This window comes from Eubalaena glacialis, chromosome 3 (assembly GCF_028564815.1).
Source record: "Eubalaena glacialis isolate mEubGla1 chromosome 3, mEubGla1.1.hap2.+ XY, whole genome shotgun sequence".
Taxonomy (NCBI): domain Eukaryota; kingdom Metazoa; phylum Chordata; class Mammalia; order Artiodactyla; family Balaenidae; genus Eubalaena; species Eubalaena glacialis.
In genome coordinates this window covers 173,453,137-173,476,221 of record NC_083718.1, presented here as the reverse complement: position 1 = coordinate 173,476,221, position 23,085 = coordinate 173,453,137, and the positions used below count along the sequence as shown (strand labels likewise).

Here is a 23,085-nt window from a genome sequence, read left to right as displayed (position 1 = left end):
TCAGCAGGTTTCATTGAGGCAGGTTGTTTCTACTCAGTAATATGAAGACGACTTGAGGTGAGTATGACTGGGTAGTATTTCTGGAATTTTGTTGTGAACCTGGGCATCTAGGAACCCATTTCTTGAAGTGCCCTTTCATTCCCTGCGTTGTGAGACACTCTCAGAACGAACTGATACCAACAGCTCTCAAGAAGTGAGAATATCCTAAAACATATCTTTTCTCTCTTAGGCAACAGTTACAACACTCTACAAATCAGCTTGCCAAGGAAACAAATGAATTACTGAAGGAATTAGGGTCCTTGCCCCTTCCTTTATCTACTTCAGAACAGGTTGGTATTTTGTGGGGTTTTGGCTTGTTTTTTAATAAGAAAGGACTTCGTGTTTGTGGAGAGGCAGTGTGTGAAACAAAAATAACTTGGCCTTTGGTTCTAGATAGACCTTCTCTGAACCTCAGTTTCCTTATTCATAAAATTGATGTGTCTGTTGTGACAACAGAAAGAATGTATGCACCAGATCTTGCAAAGTGCCTAGCATTTAGTAGGTACTCAATATGGGTAGCGGCTGCTGTTATTAGTAATAATATATTAATATATTAGTAAATGGGTTTAACTGGAGAAGAATGTCAATGTTTGCATCTTGTTGGGGTTTGACCTGCAGCTTTATGCTTTCAGGCTTGATCCTAGTTTGCTTGTATCCTGTATCTATAAATTTCAAGCAGACGTCTTTTATATTTTGTAGCCACTTTCATGTCGCATCATGAATCATTTATAGGTCTCAGGTTGAGGAAATGCTCAGGGAAATAGATTCCTCTATTTAAGTCATTTTCTTCAGTGGCCATTTAAATCCTTTAAAACCACACAATTTTTACTGGAATTCATTGTTCCCTTGATATGCCGTGCCTTTTCTTCAGACGTTCCTGAAGTCAGATGTGCCCCCTCCATTGTGGCTTGACTTTTTAATCTGTTATTCATGGTTTGCCTCAAATCCTCTCTCTTCCAGGGCAAAAACCTTCTCCATCTATCTTAGCCTATTATGATTCTATTTTGCTTTCAGTTTCTGTACCATTCATGGGAGCACTTAACTTACATTTCTTTTTATTATTGAATTTTTTAAATGATGGTATCCTATCTGATGGCTCTAAAGACGAAGCCTACCACCTCCCTATCCCGGGTTGTCTGTGCATTGTGACTGTTGGAACATAAAACAATTTTAGTGTGTTGTGATCATCATTTATAAAAATGAAACAAAGTAGAAATATCAGAGTGTGTAACCATGTAATAAGGGTAAATACTGTTAATGAAACTTTCATACATATGTATATATATGGTGCTAGGTCAAGATGTTACATTCTTATTCTGTGTCTCCATCAAAAAAGTTTGAAAATCATCAGTTTAACCCATTCCTGGCAAGTCATTTAATGAAGTATATGTTCAGTCTTTGGAGTTTTGGCATCCCCTTGCACAAAAGAAAAGAACCAAAACTAGGTGCTTTTGTCATCCTGCTACAAAGTAGTAACCTTAATGTAATCACCCTTTGACTATCCACATGTGCTGTTTGTTTTGTTACTCATGCTGATATTTCACCTATGGACCAGTTCCCCCTTGCCATTCATTATCTCAAATTGTTCCCAAATCACCCCTTTCCTCCTCTCAGCTATGCACTTAGGGAATACACACTTGCAGATAGTTTTAGCAGTAATAAAAAGGGAGTCTAAGAGTCTGATGTAAACAGAGTATTGAAAGTACTTAAGTGTTAAATAGTAGCCTAAGCAAAATATAAAGTTCCGTCTGCTTAAAAATAAATTTAATGTATTCCAAAGTCAAATAGAATTTAGTTTTGGATTATGCATGCTCTTGTTCCCTTCCATTATCTTGGATCATTAAGAACATGAAATAAATCTACAGACATATTCTCTCTGGTGAAATACAAATCCTTGATTCCCTTCCTCCTATTGTGCTGAATATTCTTTTCCCTTTCAATTGTTTCTTTATCTAATTAATCTTAGCCCTGTCACCCACCTTTTTGTTACTGGACTATCAAACCATACATCCTACTCTCAGCATTTTTCTCATACTTATGTGCTATCATCAGTAATCTTCTAGTTGCTAAATCCAGTGGCCTTTTTTGAGTTTATTCACTTTTCTTTGTTTCATTTGATCCTCTTGCCCATCCTGTCTTCACTGAAACTTTCTTCTTCTTTCCATGATCTCTGTAGTAAAGCCTACAAAGTAGTTTTCATGTCTCCCAACTCTGGTGATCCCTTTCTGGCCTATTTTCTCTTACCCCAGGTTGAGTCTCAGCCTCCTTCTCTGACTTTATATCTTCCTAGAAGTGGGTGTGCCCCAAGGCTCTGCCATTGATCCTGTAATTTTATTACTCTATGCTTTCTCCATCAGGAGTCTTTTCTACTGTACTTTTATGAGCTTCCTGTCACCTTTATGAACATGATCCCCAGATCTTTTTCAAGCCCTAGCCCCTAAACCTCTAAGTATTTGGCCCATATTGCCAGTTCCTGCTCTGACATCTCCTCTTGAATATGCTACCTTCATCTAAAATTTAATGTGTTGTTTTATACTGAATTCCTCCTGTTTCACCCAAACCCCTTAACTAAGCTGATTAACAATGCTTATTGTCATAAAAAAGTTTGTGCCTTTTAACCTAATGTTCCCACTCATGCAAATGTGTCTACGTTCGAAGAAAAAGAAACCAACTATATACTCTGGAGCCAAATTTCCTGGATTTAAATTCTACCTCTGCCATTTACTGTGTGATCATAGGCAAATTGCTTAACCTCTCTGTACCTCATTTGTCTGATCTGTAAAATAGGTACTATAATAGTACCTAATTTATAGGTTGATGTATGGATTAAGTGAGTTATTATATAAAGTACTTATAACAGTACTGGTACATGATAAGCACTGTATAAATATTAGCTGTTATAATGGGGCTCACTTTAGCTTTATTTATAATGGTTAAAAATGGAACAGTCTAGAAGGAATGTTTACCTAAAATTTACTAGATCAAGTTGATGGAGTATTATATAACAAAGACCATAATTGTGACGAGTACGGTAACATGGAAAATGTTAATGATATACTTAAAAGATAGTATTTTTGGATAGTGAGATTGGGGAGTGATGGGTTTTTTCCCCCTATTGTTATAATGTTTATGTAAAAATTAAAATCCCAGAAAAGGGATAAAAAGTCCTTTATCTAAAGTTGCTTTCAGTATTACCATCACTCTCCCAGGTGTGAAATTTGAGTCATCCCTTGACTTTATACCCCTTTCCCCACAGCCAGTCACATCGTATTTCTTAGATTCATTTCTTTGTGTTCCCATTACTGATACCACGTCTTCCTAACCCTAAATCTAGATTATTGCAGTCATCTTTTTGACTTGTTTCTTTTTCCCATTCCATCACCATCACGGACTAATTTTTCTAAGTTATCATTTTGTACCCGTCGTGTTCTCCACACAGAAATCTTCGTTGCTCTTTGTTCTTTAGAGGTTGAATCCCACACTCATTATCTTGGCATTTAAAACCTGCAGTGGCCACCCCCTTTCCTGCTTTTCCAATTTTATCTTTTAGCTATGCTCATGAAAAAGCCTTTGGTTACAGCCAAACTATCTTTTTCTAGATCCTCTGCAAATTTCTGCCACCATGCCTTTGCTCACACTGTTCCCTCGCCTGGATTCGCCTTACCCCTTCTCTCTGCTCTTCACGCCTTACTCTTCCTTCAGTGCCCACCTCCTCTGGAGGCCTTTTGATCACTTAGATTCTTACTGATTATACTTGCCTCTGTATAATGTATACAGTACTCTGTATAGTACTAATTGAATATAGCAATTATTTGTATTGATTTGTTATTTGTATATCTAAATTCTTTATCTCCAAATAGATGATAAGCTGTTTGAGGTCAGGGGTGACTTTTTACTTCTGTGTTCTCAGCACACAGCAAGTGCTCTCAGTATGTGTTTTTTGAGACATACTATCAGTAAGCTTAGTAAAGGTAGCTTGTAACTCTACAGAGTAGTTTTCAGGTTCTCAAAGATTTTGAACGTCACTACAGTGTGAAGGAAAATGATTCCATGGTTTTCAGGTAAGCTGTGAACTCAGTACAGATGAATACAGTTTTAACATTTTAGCAAGAAAACAATCTCTGTTGGGTATTCTGCTTTTAGATTCTCCTGGGAACTAACATTTTGAATTGTGGTTCCCTCTGAGATTCCCTTACCAGGTAAATGATACCCAGTTCCCAGGTTTGTCAGAATGAAAGAAGGAAAACTCTGACTTGGCCTATAGTATTAACCAGGGATTTGAGTTAGAAAAGGACAAATTTATTGATTTAAGGAAGACCCTATTTCATAGTAATTTTCCTAGTTGGAACTGTTTAGGAGGTATAATTTTGCTTTTAATGGGAATTAAAACCAAATGATTCTGGGTTAATGTGAAATTTCAAGTTCTTATTTAACTTCCTTAGCGCCAGCAGAAACTTCAGAAGGAACGTCTCATGAATGACTTCTCTGCAGCCTTAAACAATTTCCAGGCTGTGCAGAGAAGGGTATCTGAAAAGGAAAAGGAGAGTATTGCCAGAGCAAGAGCTGGATCTCGTCTTTCTGTAAGTTTATTTCCAAAAGAAGACCTTTGCAAATTTCAGGATGTTCTTTCCTAAGTTTTTAAAAATTTTTTGACCATTTTCTTTGCTTACTATCCCTCCAAATAATAAACATAGACATTAGCTGCTGTGAAAATGTCAGATTGGTATACCCTTTGTTTAAAAAAAAAAAGTGTACATATGGTCACTTTGTACACTAGACTAGAGAGGAATGTGCACAAAGATTTACAAAAGTGACAGGTAGAATTGTGTGTAATTTTCTTTTTTCTTTTTTCTTGTCATGTTGATCTTATGTTAAAAACTTAAAAAAGGAAAAAATACATCTGTTTCCTAGACTATCGCAGGCTAGGTTATTTGGACTAGACTTCTCTTCGAAAAGAATTAACAAATACTAGATTTTAACAACCCAGCTTCTTAAAAATATTAAAGGGCCATGAAAATATTAAGGTCAAAGTCTAAGAGAAGGTGTGCACCCATAGACATAAGCAGAGCACTGAAACTGCTTTTCCACTGAGTACATTTACTGAGGGCCAACTTAGATTCAGTTTCGACGTCCTCATGGCATGAAGGGGGACAAATGTCAAAGCCAAGAGTCCATGCATGGTGGATAATCTAAAAGAAGGTGCTCCTCAAATTAAACTGGGCCCTAAAAAATGAAAAGTAAGCCCTCCTTTCCCCTAGCAGACTGCAAAAAAGATCACATTAGCACTGAGGATGGCAGGAGGGAGGGGAAATACAGACAGTAAGTTGTACCACAAAGTAACCTTCAGGCAGATTTCTGCCCAGATTCTACCTGAATGGTCCAAAAGCCTAAAGCTTCAAGTAGTCCTGGTCTGGTTGAGTACCTACGTGCCAGACAGAAGCAAATACAAATCCTCTCTGTTTAGACACCTTTATCCTAGCCTTAAAAGAATACCCTCAAATAATTTTTGAAGTGTAGTGAGCAGCCCAGGGTACACAAATAAACAAATAACCCTGGACAAAAACTAGTAGAAACAGAAGTGAGGTGAAATAGACCTATAAAGACTTAATATATTAGAATTATAAGATAACTATACTTATTGGGTTTAAAGAAATAGAAGATCTTGAACACATCTGCAGGAAGCAGGAAACCACAAAAAGCTTTGTAAAGAGTCAAAAGATTTTCTAGAATTGAAAAATATAATGTGGAAATTAAAAACTTAACAGGTGTGTGGTTTAACTAGAAAATAGGTTAGAAGATATTATCCAGCATGTAGGACAGAGGGTTAAGAAGTTAAATAGGGAAGAAAGGTTATGAGAAATGGAGACTGAAGTAAAAGGATCTAAAATAGTTTTTTTTAAAATAAATTTATTTATTTATTTATTTATATTTGGCTGTGTTGGGTCTTTGTTGCACGCGGGCTTTCTCTAGTTGTGGCGAGTGGGGGCTACTCATTGTGGTGTGTGGGCTTTTCATTGTGGTGGCTTCTTTTGTTGCGGAGCATGGGCTCTAGGCACACGGGCTTCAGTAGTTGTGGCACACGGGCTCAGTAGTTGTCGCTCATGGGCTCTAGAGCGCAGGCTCAGTAGTTGTGGCGCACGGGCTTAGTTGCTCCGCGGCACGTGGGATCTTCCTGGACCAGGGCTCGAACCCGTGTCCTCTGCAAACCACTGTGCCACCAGGGAAGTCCCTATAATAGTTTTAATTAGAGTTACAGAATGAGGGTAGAGCAGTCGTAGATCAGAAGTCATATTTGAAGAGATAATGGCTGGTAATATTTCAGAACTGATGAAAGGCACTAATCTACAGTTTCAAGAACCCCAACAAATCCCAAGAAGGATAAATTTAAAAACTCTCATTCTAGGTATATCAAAGGGAAACTTCAGAACACCAAAGACAAAGAGAAAATCATAAAAATAGCCAGGGAAACAATAGAATATCTTCAAAGGTGCCATAGTTAGACTTCTCAACAGCAACACTTGAAGCCAGTAGAGTGTTGTCTTTAATGTTATAAAGGACGATAATTGCTGCCCTAGGATTCTAAACCCAGTGAAAATAGATAACCAGAATGAGGGCTAATTAAAGACGTTTTCAGTCAAAAGAGAGTTTGCTATCAGCACACCTTACTTAAGAACATTCTAAAGAATGAACTTCAGGCAGAAGGAAGGTGATCCCAGATAGTAAGTCTGAAAAGCAGAAAGGAGTAAGAATAAAGAAAGTGGTAAATATGTGAAAAGATAAATCACAAACAGGGAGAAGATACTGCTATTTGTACAACTGACAAAAGACTGGTATCGAGAATATATAAAGAATTCTCAGGAATCAATATGAAAAAGACACAACCCAACAGAACAATAGTTTCTTAAACTTTTTGATTTCAGGACCCCATTATACTCTTAAAAATTATTAAGGACCCCAAAGAGCTTTTGCTTATATGAATGATATCTATTGATATGTATTGTATTAGAAATTAAAACTGAGAAGTTTTTAAAATGTTTATTATTTCATTTACAAATAATAATAAACCCATTACATACTAACATAAAAATATAAATGAGATTTTAATTAATACTACTTTTCCAAAACAATAAAAAAAGTTTTAGTGAGAAGAGTGGCATTGTTTTCATTTTTGCAAATCTTTTTAATATCTGGCTTGACAGAAGGAAGCTAGATATTCATACCTGCTTCTGTATTCAGTCTGTTATGATATGTTGTTTTGGTTGAGGTATCTGAAGAAAATCCAGCCTCACAGAGGTAAGTAACTGGAAAAGGAAGGAGAATTTTAATTAACCTCTTAAGATCATTGTTGATATTTTTCCTTGATACTACATTAAAACTGGACAAAACTTAGTTGCATTGTGGAATCGAAAACCATTGTCAATGACTTGTTCATACTCTGATGCATTAAAATCTTGGTCTGTCTTATGCTTTTATTGGATCTTTTATCTGTGCATGATTTTTATAACATCATGTATTTATCATTTGGAAAATATTGGTTCCCTGACTTATGCAGGTCTTCTAAATGTTGATATATTTCATTTTACAATATCAAAAAATCACGTATTATCTTCAGCTTGACCAGAAAAGTCTTTAAATATTGAGAATCTCTCAAGTTCACAAGCAGTAGATACAAGTTTTCCAGAATTCTTTTTTTTTTTTTTTTTCTATTTGAAAGCTAGATTTTTATCACTGGCAACAAACACTGTCCATTATTTTCCTTGAAGTGACAGTCTCACATTGTTTATTTTGAAGAACTTGTCTTTTGAATACCCATCTGAGTAACCATAGATTGTTAGTTATTCTTTTATATATATCATATATATGTTTGTGTGTATATATATATATGTGTGTATATATATATATACACAAATTGTATTAAAAGTTTATATATTTTAAAAGTTTTATATGTAAGTATAAACTATATTGAATAAGTAAAAATGCTATTCCCTAAAAAAAGTAGCTAGTTCACCCAGCAACTCAATTACACAAGTGCTTTTCCTGGAGACAAACATCGTATTTCTGTTTGTAGCAGGAGGGATTTATGTATACTTCCCATTTCATCATACAGAATATTAAAAAGACATGTACTGAGATTTAGTTAATTAATAAATTTAATGGCTTCATTAAGGACGAACTGGCTTTTATCCCCCCTATGTGTGGTGATAAAGAATAGAAAACTCCTAGTATGGTTTGGTGCCACTGCCTTGATTTGTGTTAAAGTGCAAGTGGTAGTTTTGTGCACCTTTGTTTTTGTCAACACAGTGAAAAAAGCAAATAACATCTTAGTATTGCTTTGAATAATGGTCAAATGGAGAAGTACTCAACTTTTTTAGTAGTCGTGGAATTACAGATTAAAACCACCCTGGGATACTATTTCATGTCCAAAAGAAGGGCAGAAAAAAAAAAAAAAGGCAGAAATTTTAAATTCTGTGAACAGGGAGGGTTGTTGCCATGGATATGATGCACAGGAACTTTCCTACCTGGCCAGTGGTAGTATGAGTTGGAACAACCACTGGAAAACATTCTGGCTGCAACTTCAGAACACACACACACCTTATGACCCAGCAGTTCTATGCTAGAGAACACTGTTAAGTCTGTACCAGGGTATATGTACAGGAGTGTTCATAGCAGCAGCATTTGTAGTACTCAAAAATCAGAAACATCCAAATGTCGATTAACAGTAGAAGAGATAGGGCTTTCCTGGTGGTGCAGTGGTTAAGAATCCGCCTGCCAATGAAGGGAACACGGGTTCGAGTCCTGGTCCGGGAAGATCCCACATGCTGCGGAGCAACTAAGCCCGTGCGCAACAACTACTGAGCCTGCGCTCTAGAGCCCGTGAACCGCAATTACTGAAGCCCACGCGCCTAGAGCCCATGCTTTGCAACAAGAGAGGTCACTGCAATGAGAAGCCTGCGCACGCAACGAAGACCCAACGCAGCCAATCAATCAATCAATCAATCAATAAAATCTATTAAAAAAAAAACACTAGAAGAGAGAAATACATTGTGGTACTATAATATCTTACAATCGAGAAGATGAACCACAGTTATGTTCAGCATCAGGGATGGATCTGGCATAATCTAAAGTGATCCAGTCAAAGCATGAAAGAATACAAGCAGTATAATTCCATTCATATAAAGTTCAAAATCAGGTAAAATGATATTAAATAAGGATACATATCACTGTTTTAAAAATACAAGGGATGTCTCTGGTGGCGCAGTGGTTAAGAATCTGCCTGCCAATGCAGGGGACACAGGTTCGAGCCCTGGCCCAGGAAGATCCCACAGGCTTCGGAGCAACTAAGCCCATGCGCCACAACTACTGAGCCTGCGTTCTAGAGCCCGCGAGCCACAACTACTGAAACCCACGTGCCTAGAGCCCATGCTCCACAACAAGAGAAGCCATCACAATGAGAAGCCCGCGCACTGCAATGAAGAATAGCTCCTGCTCGCCGCAGCTAGAGAAAGCTCGTTGCACAGCAACGAAGACCCAAGGCAACCAAAAATAAATAAATACATTAATTAATTTTAAAAAACATATAAAAAATACAAGAAAATGATGATCACAAAGTCAGGATGATGGTTACTCTAAAGGAGAGGGAGGTGGTTGTAACTGAAGAAGGGCACATAGGTAGGCTTTAGGACACTAGCAGTGTTCTGTTTTGTTTTTTTTAATTTATTAAATTTATTTATTTTAGGCTGCATTGGGTCTTTGTTGCTGCACGTGGGCTTTCTCTAATTGTGGCGAGTGGGGGCTACTCTTCATTGCTGTGCGCAGGCTTCTCATTGCGGTGGCTTCTCTTGTTGCAGAGCACGGGCTCTAGGCGTGTGGGCTTCAGTAGTTGTGGCACGCAGGCTCAGTAGTTGTGGCTTGTGGGCTCTAGAGCTCAGGCTCAGTAGTTGTGGCGCACGGGCTTAGTTGCTCCGCGGCATGTGGGATCTTCCCGGACCAGGGCTCAAACCCGTGTCCCCTGCATTGGCAGGCGGATTCTTAACCACTGTGCCACCAGGGAAGCCCTTGTTTTGTTTCTTGATATGGGGAAAGAGTAAAAATGTTTTTTAAAAAAACCCACAGTGTTCCTTTGGGCGGGTAGAATTTTGAAATTTTCTTTATTTTGCTTATCTTTTTAATTATTGTTATCATAAAAAGGGACGGCTTTTTAAAAATAGGAAAAGATTGCTCTTTTAATATTTTTTCTTAATTTGTTGTTAAATTACAAAAGTAATACATAATTAGACTGATTTTTTTAAGTCAGTTTGCCACTTTAGTACCTAATATGCTTTAAATGTCCATTTAAAAAAATCTTCACATGTTCTGAATATTTGTTTCCTTGCAAGTTTTCAACTCTTTCCCTTAATCCACCTGCCTCCAAATTTTAAGATAGGTTATCATTATTATTAATTTTTATCCCTTTCTCCTATCCATGTTTTCTCCATCATATTTAGTATGGTTTCTGTTTGAATCCAAATTGGAATGCAGATTTGCTTTCAACTACTTCACACCCATTTCCTGGTCCAGTCAGATTGCCAGAGCCCTGTGTCATCTTACAGAGTCTCTTGGAGCCAAAGGATGTTACTTCTTTATACTGTAGCTAAAGGAAGCCATTGTGTGTGTGTCTGTCTGTCTGTGACGTGTTTCTGTCTGTCTGTGACGTGTTTCTGGATAACAGCAGCAATAATGCCATCTGCTTTCTAGGTGGAGGAGAGGCAAAGGGAGGAACAGCTCGTTTCATTTGACAGGTAAAGGAATTATTCTAATGTAGAGAGTCGAGATGGGATTTTATACTTTGTACTTACTTTTAATTTTAAAAATCAATGAGAAAAAAAGGAGGAAAAAGAAAGGGAGCCCTGGAGTGGGTAATTTATAATCCATCAAATAAAAAAGTCAAAACTGTGGGCTTTTCCAAGATCTTTTAATTATGGAAGGAATAATTTCAAAGTGAATAAAAAACTTTCAAGAAATCTCTGATGTCTATGTGTTGAGGAGAGGGCGTGGCTCAATAAGAATAAGTATGAACCCCCAAATCTACGGATTTGGAGGTCTAAATAATTTTACCTCGAATTCAGATTTAAATACTTCAAAGTTCTTGGGTCTCTGTTTACTCATCCCTAAAATGGAGGCAACCCATCCTTCTAGGAGTATTAAAAGAAAAAGCAAATAATATGTATCTGAAACACATCTCCTTTCTTAACTTCTCCAAACTGAATTAACTAATTCCATAAAAATGTACTGATGGTATTAGTTGAGAACATAAAATGTTTTCTTATAGGTATGTATCTATCTCCCCCCCACTATACTGTGAGCACCTCAAAGGCCTGGGGTGCTGTCTTATTCAGTTTTGTATCTCCAGCACATGGAGGAAATTCTTTAAATATTGTGGAGATGATTTGTGATTTATGTGTACTGTTGGAAAATGCTTAATACTGAATTTTCAAAGTGTTTCATTTCTAGTATAAGATGTCATAGGCATTTCTTTTAAATATGGTACCTGAAAAGAAGAGTTATAACATTTCACTAGCTTTTTAGTTTGGTTTTCTGTTAAGAGACATTTAACCTAAAGCATAACCTCAAAGAGATTCTCGAAAACCAGGGGATGTGATTCTATCGGACTAATTGGTGAAACACTGACAGGTCACTTATCCTGCTCTCCTCCACCTGTCTAGTACCCGAGATACCAACACAGCTTGCACTTTGAGAGTGCCCTGGGAGAGAATGGGCTACTGTACTCTGTTGATTTCAAATCTCTGCCCACTTCTGTCTAGCAAGCCCTAGCAAGATTGTAGAGTGTACCCCTGAAGGGAAACAGCAAGGAGTCCCATCCCTCATAATTCTGCTTCCTCTTAGTTTTGCCCATGAAAGCTGAGACTTTGTTTTCTTGGTATTATCAACTCTTTGCCTCTGGATATGAAGAATGTGGCCTCCAACACTTGTATTGATACCAGAGGAGTTGGAGCCCTGGTACTGTCTTTGGGCAGGCTCTGCTGGCAGCAGAGGTGATGCTGATATGTCTTATGCACACCTTAGAGAGGAGGAATCAACTAGTGTGCTTGTCTCCCTGCAGCCATGAGGAGTGGAACCAGATGCAGAGCCAGGAGGATGAGGTGGCCATCACTGAACAGGATTTGGAACTTATTAAAGAGAGGGAAACGGCAATTCGGCAGCTGGAGGTGAGAGCCAAGTCATGTTTTTTGTTTGACTCAATGTAGATGCAATCTCTTAATTCACCTGGTTTTTCTCACAGTGATTATGAAAAAGGATGAAATGAGTTGTTGTATGGCTAATGAGACATATTATGTCTCAGTGTAATCACGGAGAATTTGAACTACTCTTATGTAGGTATTGGCCATGGCACCTGAGAATACCCGAATCCTCTCCTCAGTTACTATATCTTATATGGTCTCCATGAGACTATGCATAGAGAACAGAGCAAGGCCAACAAATATTTTATCCCTCATTAAGACTTTGTCCCGAAAACTCAATGCCAACCTCTAGGTTAGGTAGGGCTCTGTGGAGAGCCCTTTGCTTAGTCTGAATAGCCCAGAATAAAGATAGGCCAAAAAGGTTTGCTCCATTTTTGTGTATCCCGAAGTCCACTCCCAAGTTTTGGATATCACGTCAGTGAGTCAGAGAAATAGGAAGAGTTTTTGAGGTGGGGGTTGAGAGAGCGGTCTTGAGGCCTCTCTTACCTGAGTTCCCAACTTTAATCTTGCACAGTGACCAGTAAGATATCCTTAAACCTGAGTACTTTTCTCGTCCATGGAGATAGAAGACTGCCATCCCCGGGGGCAGTGGGGAGGGGAGGGTTGTAGAGAGGAGAAACTTTGAGCTCCTCCTTGACCTTCATCTGTGGCAGTGGTTCTGAACCATGACTGCACTTCAGAATCACTTGGAGACTTTTTTTTTAATTCCCCAGCTCTCCTCCTCCACTACCAATTACTATGTTTGGACTATATGATTTTCCTATTTTTCATAGATTAAAAATGGGCAAACATCCACAAGAGGCCCTGGCCGTGGACACGTTTTCCTTACAAACTTCGCAGGTGATTACAATGAGCAGTCAAGGTTGAGCCCCACTGCCCTAGAGCCCATCAGTGTCTGTTTTTTGATGGGACAGTTCATCCTCAAGTTTGATTATTACCTTCAAAAATGTCATGTCTTTTCTCTGTTTCACCTACTGCTACTAATCATTGACTTGGTTCTTTAACATGAGGAATCCTGCTATAGCAGGGAGTAGAGTGAGATATATGGAGCTAAGGAGAAGAATGTAATGTAGTAGATGTCAGGAGTGTAATGGGCACTTCACATTCAACAGAATTAAGGCCAAATTCCTTAGCCAGGGCTGGATTTTCATATCCAGTCATTTCCTGCATCTAACATACAAACCCCATTCTAATGGTGAAGCATCACACTCCTGTGTGTCTCTTCTACTTTCACACTACACTTCTGACACTTCTGGCCCCCAGATGTGTGGGCTTTTTCCCACATCAAGCAATTCTGCCACACCATCGGGATGTCCTACAATTCAACTCAATTCTGACATTATCTCCCTGGAGTTAGCCTCAGATCCCACAAGACTGACCCCCCTCCCTGTGACTTCAGATGCCACTCACAAATGCAGGTCGTCACCTGTGCTTCTGACTGACAGGCTGGAAACTGGAGGTTCTCCCGACCCCGTCCTTGGGTTCGATTAATTTGCTAGAGCTGCTCACAGAACTCAAGAAAACAGTTTACTCACTAGATTACCAGTTTATTATAAAAGGATACAGCTCAGGAACAGCCATATGGAAGAGATGTATGGGGCAAAGTATGTGGGAAGGGGTACAGAGCTTCCGTGCCCTCTCCAGGCGCACCCTCCCCAAATCTCCATGTGTTCACCAACCAAGAAGCTCTCTGAACCCTGTGGTTACATGGGCATGATTGATTAAATAATTGGCCCTTGGTGGTTGATTTAACCTTGAGCCCTTCTCCCCTCCCCAGAGGTCAGAATTGGGGCTGAAAGTTCCAACCATCTAATCACCAAGTTGGTTCCCCTGGCAACCAGCCCCTATCCTTACAGGTTTTCCAAAAGTCAGGCCATTAACATAAACTTAGGAGTGGTTGAAAGGGGCTTGTTATGAATGAAAAAAGACATCTTTATCTCTTTTATCACTTAGAAAATTCTAAGGTTTTTAGAAGCTCTGTGCTGGGAATGGGACAAATACCAAATATATATTTCTTATTATGAATCACAATATCACACCTTATGTTATAGCCAAACTAGGCTGTTTGTTCTTTAACCCAGTTACCTTTCTGTGTATATGGCTTCTCTTTTGTTGTAAGGCACAACTCAAGTCCTACCTCTTCTGCCATAGTCTTCCTCCTCTGCTAGACTTCCTATACCATTTATTAGTCATTTACCATGTAACACCCTTTCTTCTTATTTATCTTATTGTATACCGATCCCTCCCCACCCGCCCCCCTTAGCTATTATTAAGCCCTTTTATATTCACAGCAATTAGCAGACTCTCCCAACTACAGTAGACTCTTAGCAAGTAATTGAGGTTCTGGCAAGAACTATTCTTGCAAGTTATGATTAGGAAGTCATTGCTTTGAAGGCATCATTTTTTATTATAGCATTCTGAGAGGCAGTACACTACAATTGAAAGAGCGTGGGCTTTAGGGATATAATCCTGGCTGCAATGCTTAGTTTCCTCACTGACGAGTTGTATGACTAGACAAGTTACATAACCTCTCTGAGCCTCATTATCCTCAAAGATACTTAGTTCATAGAGTTACTGAATGATTAATTCAAGTATCAAGGAGGCATAGTAACAAAAGATCATGAACTTTTAATTCTCAGTTCTGCCACTTGCTAGCTGTGAGACCTTGGGACAAGTCATTAAACCTCTTTGAGCCGTGATTTTCTCTTCTGTAGAATGGGGATAATACATGTCTCATTGGGTTGTCATGAGGACCAGTTAAGTAATAGTTAATAATAGCTGACCCTTATGAAGTGGTTATTTCACAGTTCTAAGAACTTCTTATTTAGTACTTCTGAAAACCCTATGAGATGGGTACTGCCATTGTCCACATTTTAGAGGGGAGGTGCAGAGAAGTTCTTAATTTAAGGTTGGACAAGACTGTGGAGGATTAACAGTCCTCTGTAGCTGACAGTCAGGCTCCAAGAGACTGTGCTTTTAATTACCTACCTGGTATAGTACTTGGCACATAGTAGTCATTTAGTAAATGTTAATAATTAACTTTTTTTTCCATTTTCTGTTTATGGAGAAAACATGATTTATAAGCTTTAAAAACACATGTGTTATGTTACTAGACAAAACTTTAGGTAAGTAGAGGAAATGAATCTTCTAACATGTTGCTTAACGTTAATTGTTTTTTTGTGTTCCTTAGGCTGATATTTTGGATGTCAATCAGATATTTAAAGATTTGGCAATGATGATCCATGACCAAGGTGATCTCATTGGTATGTATTATTGATACCTTTAACATGAAGGTGAGTTGACAGTATTTGTGTGCAAAGAAGTCAGTAAGATGTGTCTTAGGAATTTTGGAATACCATTTAAAAATCATTAAATTAATTTTCTTAGCAATTTTCTTATGTTGTCAAATGTGTAAGTTAAAATGAGGCTTCCGTGAATAGTCAGCTCCATTCACTTGCCATAGCCTCTTGGTAAGTCTTTGGCTGTTTAGGGAAATATTAGCTGTCAGCTTCCCAGTTTTTATCTCCAGAAACTTGCACAAGTATGGGCTTAGAAACCCTTTTTTTTTTTAAGCTTTTTATTTGGAAATAGTTCCAAGTTCATAAAAAGTTGCAAAAATGAAAACAATAAGGAACTCCTTGGGCTTCCCTGGTGGCTCGGTGGTTACGAATCCGCCTGCCAATGCAGGGGACATGGGTTCGAGCCCTGGTTTGGGAAGATCCCACATGCTGTGGAGCATCTAAGCCCGTGCACCACAGCTATTGAGCCTGTGCTCTAGAGCCCGCGAGCCACAACTACTGAGCCCACGAGCCACAACTACTGAGCCGACGTGCCACAACTACTGAAGCCCACGCACCTAGAGCCCCTGCTCCGCAACAAGAGAAGCCACCGCAGTGAGAAGCTGGCGCAACGAAGAGTAGCCCTCGCTCGCCACAATTAGGGAAAGCCTGTGCGCAGCAATAAAGACCCAACACAGCCAAAAATAAATAAATTAAATAAATAAAAAATAAGGAACTCCTTTATAAACTTTACCCAGATTTACCTCTTGTTAACATTCTACCCCACTTGCTTTTTATTTGCGCTCACTCTTTCTCACTCTATGTATATACCTGATTTTTTTTCTGAACCATTTGTGGGTGAGTTATATACTTCATAACCCTCCACCCCAGTATTTATTTCCAAAGAATAGGGCTATTTTCTTATGGAGTTAGTAACTTTTGATTTCATGCCTGGATAGTTGGAGTGATGGTGGTGAACCAGGACCCATAACATCATAATTCTCTTCAGTTTGCAGTCTTGAGACATCTGAGTGTGGTAAAACATCCACTGCCCTTCTTTTTTGCAGACAGCATAGAAGCCAATGTGGAAAGCTCAGAGGTGCATGTAGAAAGAGCCACGGATCAGTTACAGCGAGCTGCTTACTATCAGGTAAAAGCAGGTACTAAAGAAAGTCACTGTGTGCTGTAGACTTTATGGGCCATCACATTATACTGACACATTGAGAACAGCTGCAGCCTTTTGCTTAGACTTAAGCTGGAGACAGGTAGTCATAATTGCAGTCCCAGCTCCATTTTTAGTATTTTTCTTTGCAGAGAGATCTACAAAAGGCATCAAACTTTGAATAAACTGACATAGAAGCCTCTTAGCTACAAAGCTAACCACGTAAGCTAGCATGATACCTAATCTGGTATAAGGCTAAGTTTATAACCTAAACAGCTGAAGTTTGTTTCAATTAGGATAGTAATAGGTACAAAGTAGAACTTTGTGCATACTTTATGTTGACTGTTGCCACAGAGGATGGACAAAGAATCAACTCCGACTGCTATTTATGAATTAATAGGGGCTTATCATTTTGGGGTTATTTCGTATGAATAAATAGGGGTTAATCGTTCCACTTTCTGTAAAGTGATATTTTTCTACATATGAGTTGAAACTCTAGTTTTATGACTTTTATCTGGGTCTTTACCTCAGTTTACAAATATTGTGAATGAGGTCCCTCTCATTTCTCCTCAATTTGGTGTTGCATGGCTTTTTAGAAATAAATAGCATTCAGTCAGTTACCACGTTCCTAAGATAGCTGTATTTCACCTGGACTGTTCTTAAAGAAATACATATTTAATAATAGTGTTTCCTTTTAAAACTGAGTGATGACTTCAATATCCAACAGTAAAGGAACAATTAAGTAAATTATATACATCCACTCAATGTTATGTCGGAATTAAAGGAGATGTTTATGAAGAGTTTATAATATCAAAATTTTTCTGCTAAAATATTAAGTGATAAAAACATCAAACATCATACAGTATGGTCCCAATTATGTCAGATAAGAATATGCATGGATAAAAGATCAGAAGGCAATACAATCAAAATGTCAACTGTTTTATTATCTGTGGGTGATTATTTTCTCTTCTGCTTGTGTGTATTTTTTACAGTGAACATAAAATTTTATACTAGGTATAAAACCTTTATTAAAATACACATGTACAGATAACTTATTTTATTGCAAATAATGCCTAGCAACATAGGTATAAACAGTTCCTTTGCAAAATTGTATTTGGGAGCCTGGAATTAGAACTTGCGCTGCTGCCTAGCACTGGTAACTTGAGATTTTTGAGAAGGTGTCCGCATAGTCATACATGGATAGAATTAATTTTGAATTACCAGGAGGCAGATTGACGAAGCACTCTTGGAGTCTTAGACTGAAACATTTTTTACTTGTTTCATGAGTGTCTTCTTTACATATTTCTCTCCTCAGAAAAAATCTCGCAAGAAGATCTGTATCCTGGTGCTTGTCCTGTCAGTGATTATTGTAATCTTGGGACTTATTTTGTGGCTAGTTAATAAATGAAGTGATTGCTTCCGAGCCTTCTCCTGCTGAGCTGTTTTCAAGGGCAAGTGCTTGCTGGAGTCTTGCCAGAACAAACTGATCACAAGAAGACAGAATACACCAGAATGTCCTGTAATAATTTAGTTAGAAACTAACTACTAACTAGTCCTTGGAATTAGTGACCTATGGAGACAGTATTTATCAATTTATGTATACATTTTATTGATTTCTCAAATTAAGAATTAATTTATGTGGATTTTGCTTTCTCTTATATTCTGATTGCCTTTCGTCCCAAGTGTTTACTGAAAATTACATTCTAGATATTCTTGTTTTGGTAGGTAACACTATAGTCTTGTAATATTGTCTTTCTATGTACATACAAGATTTACCTTTTTACTAGCAACTGAGATAGAATTACTTTCTGTCACCCAGCATATTGGAGTCTGTCAGAAACTGTATAATAAGCCAGCAATTTTTATTATTTAATATTTTAGTTTGAATTTCTAAGAAGCCTGCCCCCTATATGCTTTGAAAGATTTTGGCAATGTATTTAACTACAGAATAAAAAATTGCACATGTGATCCAGATTAAATGAGAAGTAACTATTTGAGCTGGCCAGCTGTTGGGGTGTGTGTTAATCTGGGTTTAAGTTTATTATCTGCTAGTGTCATCGACTGCAGTTCATCCATATATACACTAAACCATCTTGTTCACTTTTTGAAGAGTTTAATTAACATTATGATTCTCTGTGGGGTTCCTCTCCCACCTGTCTGTATAGAAGGGGAGAATTAGACAAAGCATTCTTCTGGAGAGCAAATAGGAATTGTTTGGAATGATTTAATCTTCTGTTGTTGTTGCTTAGTTGTGGTTCTGCATTCCTGGTGAATGATGAATGTTGCCATCAAAAGGCTGCCCCCTACCCTGATAAGGTTTGCTGGGCATTTGATGGCAGGAAGATTTTAAAAGCTAGACTGAAGTTGGTTTAAAATTTAGTCCTGTGAACCTGGCGATAAAGCAAAGAAAAGGTTCTTTTTTGTAAATAATACTGGTTTGGAATAGTGATGTTAGACTTATCCTAATTTATGAACAAGAGATTAATCTCTCCATGCATAGTTTTAGACAAAAAATGTTTCAATAAAAGATTGCTGTCTTGTAACATAAATGTTGTCCACTCCCCTTTTTCACAAGTGTAGGGAAGTTAAAGGGAAAGTAATTTCTCTAGGCCCTCACATAAATGTGAACTGGGCCAACAATTTCAGTTCATCCTTTAGTGAATCAGAGGATCTCACTACCCTGGATATATTTATACTTATTTCTTCCGTTCCCTTTAATGTTACTTAATCTTCTTTTACTAAACTAATGTGAACAGCAGGGAAACAGGGCTAAATGCATAAGTTTCTTTGCACTCTTGCAGCATTCCACCCACATAAGACAAATAAACATTTGAAAAGCTTTTGTAGTAAGTTTTTATGAGTTAACATCCTAATGCAGTAGATATTGGGTAATGTGCTGTCCAGAGAAAAATTGAGACCTGTAAGAAGACTGGAGATCAGGTGAGCATTGGTTTAGGGGTGGAATAGGTCCTTTCCTTGAGGAACAGGATAGAGCTATTGGGGCGTCACAGTGGCCCAAGCAGCAGCTTCAGAGGTAATTCCTTGGTTATACAATCACTGCCCCTTCAGCTCTAAATTACAGTTGGACTTGAATACATCATTTGTAACATTCCAGGCAAGAAAAAAGTCGTGACTGTAAAAAAATACCAAACAAACAAAAAAAACACGAAACCTTTCAGTTTGTGTAAAATGAAGCCACCATAGTTCTGTTCTATGTTATCCAATGGTGGTGGTAATAGTAGTCATGGGTAGCAAATATGACCTTGGCTTAGAATTTCAGTGGCCTGGAATTTGTAGTAGTCACCAAGAGGTTCTGCTAAGTGGTCCTAACAAACCTGTTCACAGAATCCTCCTTGACTGTGCTTTGTCCACCTTTAGGGCACCATGGTTTAGGGCAGTGGTTCTTAACCATGGCTTCACATTAGAAACTAAAAAAATACTGATACCGCCACAAGATTCTAATTTAGTTAGTTTGGGTTATAGCCTGGGTATAGAGACTTCTAAAAGCTCCAGATAATTCTCAGGTATAACCATGTTTGAAAACCATTGGTTTGGAGGTCAAAAACTAGACTGGGGTACAGAAGGCCTGGGGAATCTTAGCTCTGTCATTAACTTGCTGTAGGTATTTGGACAAGTTATTTAACCCATAGGCCCCTAGTTTCCTCAATAGTTCTCTTAAAGCTATAAAATTCTTTGATTATAAAGACCATAGGGATGTGGTCTGAACATACCAACTGTATGTTTGTCTCTGTATTCCTTTCCTTTTCTCTTTCTTTCTCCTTTCTTTATAGAATGTTTTCTCTTCAAGTGAATTAAAACAGTAGTACTGTAGTATAGGGTAAAGTAGAGGTGTCATGCTGGCCACTTCCTCTGCGAATGTTCCAGAACAAGAACTTGCTAGCTGCTAGACCAATGCTCCCTGGGTAGGTTTTGTTTTGTTTTGTTAAGGGGTGGTGATACACTGCCTTGCACCACTGGGAAAAAAATATCAAAATGAAATCATGCTTCAGTCAGTGCAAACTAAAATATACCGAGCCTCCTCCATTCAGTTTTTTTGTTTTTTGGGTTTTTTCCCCCTTCTTCTGTTCAGAGGCAGTTCTCAGTCATGGGAATGAAGCTTTTGCTTTTGGTCACTAAATGAAGACCAGAACCTAACTCAGATTTCATTCTATCTGTTTCCTAGGGCTAGAAGGCTTCCTCCCTTCTTTTCTAAGCATGTTTAGCGTATCCCTAGGTTTCAAGGAATTTTTCAGTATTGCTTTCCAGTACTATGAATTACATCTACTTTAGAATCTCCATTTAGCCAGGAAATAGCTTGAAAGGTTTTAATTCCAACCCTTGATCCTGCTTTTAGGCCAACTGAGTAGTTGATTTTAATACTTATCCAAAATGAAATTTGATTAACAATATAGTACTTAATTTTTAAAAGATAAACTTGAAATAATAGAATTTTTAATGTGGGACTCTGATTAAGGACCAAGTTTTTAACAGTCCATGGAGAAATGAGAAAAATAACATAGTGGGCTTTTTAAAGTACCATCTTTGAATCTGAGCTAATGGCCTTCTCACTTTCGAAAAAGATTATAAAAATGAAAAGGTGGTGATGTTAGGTGACAGTCTTCATTTAAAAATCTCCTCAGTTGGCAAAATAAAAGTTGACACCCCTATAATACTTATTTTCCCCTGGTCCATGACATCTCGAATATCTGAACCACTCATCTAGACTAGCTCCATCGCTTTACAACTGAAGAAGCTGAGGCCAGGAATGGCAGTCTACTGCAGGAATTTAGAGTCTTCAGGAAGTGCTCTGTATGTGAATGGTCATTTGTGGGGTAATACCGGAGCCCTTACTACAAGCAATTTACTATGCTGAATGTTTTACATTTTACATTTATCATCTTACACTCACAAAACTATCGAGGAGATATATTTTTCTCGTCCTCTTTTTATGGATTAGGAAACCGAGGCATAGTAAGTAAGCGACCTGGCCAAGGGCACACAGTTTAGGAGCTGTGGAGCCAGGATTTGATCTCAAGCACACAGACTTCAAAACCACACCTTTAGACACTATACACTGTCTCCATTCATCACTGATACAAACTATCCTGCTCACCACGTCTTTCATGAAGCTTTAACAATGCGGAGTAATGGCAATTTCTATTCAGTTTTCATGAATATCTTTTCTTTTGTTGGCACCTTGTAAACTTTTCATTCACCACCCTGCTAAATGAAGTCTCCTGCTGTACCATCTCTACACAAACACACAATTTTTTCAGTGTCTCCATTTGATCACTCATATATAAAAGATGTTCTAAGAAGTTTTTTGATATCAATATGCTCCTTATGTCTTTAGATTCTATTCTAAGGAAGTCTCAAAGTCTAAGAAATTAATCTTTGTTGAGATACCAAAATCCAAAGGCAGCTAGCCCATCAGTCTTTACATTTCAAAAGGTTCATGTCCTAGACTGCTGTCCTCCAGTTTGCTGATCTCTACTGACATCATTGGTGCCCAAAGAGCATTTTGCTTTATAAGGCCCAGGAAAGTGTAAGGTGCCATTACATCAGAGGTCAGTGTGAATATCAGCTGTGCTGGAAACAGGGAACATAGCCAAGGAATAAAGAATTATAAGGGTAAGAATATAGCTTAGGTTTCTTGGGTGTACATTCAGCATTATAAGGCATTAAATAATAGACCACCCACAGAAGCTGAGAAATTGAAAGGCAAAGCTGACATAAGATGGTATTAGATCCCTGTTAGACATGGCTTCAGTACCTCTTCATGCCTGAAAAGGGCATGGGACCTCAAAGGCCCACACAATCTCTGTAGATACAAGCACCTTGCTCTTTTCTGTTACACTCAAAACACTTGAAACTATTTAATTCTTTCTTAAGTCCCTGTGCTCAAAGGAGGGAGTTATAGCCTGTTTTCCTGAAACCAAGTTTAGAGCTATCAGCCAAGTCTATTTTTGGAATCACAAAGCTGGAAAGTAGGATATTAACCAGTTCGTGTGATAAGTGATCTGAGGGAATTCCCTGGCAGTCCAGTGGTTAGGACTTGGCGCTTTCACTGCCGAGGGCTGGGTTCAATCACTGGTCAGGGAACAAAGATCTTGCAAGCCCCGAGGCACAGCCAAAAAAAAAAAAAAAAAAAAGTGATCTGATCAGTTAACATCCTTGCTGGATGAGTTTACTGTGCATTTGAAGACCAGGGGAAAATGTGATTCTCCTGCCTAAGTGTTGATAATTTTAAATTCTAAGTTAATATTATGCTGCAGCTAAATCTTGATGCCTGGAGATGTCACCAAGGGCAAACTCTTTTGAACAGGCTGATGTTCAATTTAAAATCTAGAGGACCAGTAGCAGGCAA

General features: G+C 38.2%; 1 protein-coding gene across 1 annotated transcript in view; it reads left to right on the top strand.

Moving 5' to 3' along the window:
• Nucleotides 1–19,267, top strand: part of STX12 (syntaxin 12) — a 34,227-nt gene extending 14,960 nt beyond the window's left edge. Inside the window, exons 3-9 of the mRNA XM_061186911.1 lie at nucleotides 230–329; nucleotides 4,482–4,619; nucleotides 10,774–10,817; nucleotides 12,140–12,245; nucleotides 15,469–15,541; nucleotides 16,624–16,706; nucleotides 18,034–19,267. Coding sequence (XP_061042894.1) covers nucleotides 230–329; nucleotides 4,482–4,619; nucleotides 10,774–10,817; nucleotides 12,140–12,245; nucleotides 15,469–15,541; nucleotides 16,624–16,706; nucleotides 18,034–18,126 — 637 coding nt within the window. The 3' untranslated portion in view covers nucleotides 18,127–19,267. The remainder of the gene's footprint in view (nucleotides 1–229; nucleotides 330–4,481; nucleotides 4,620–10,773; nucleotides 10,818–12,139; nucleotides 12,246–15,468; nucleotides 15,542–16,623; nucleotides 16,707–18,033) is intronic.
• Nucleotides 19,268–23,085: the final 3,818 nt, after the last annotated feature.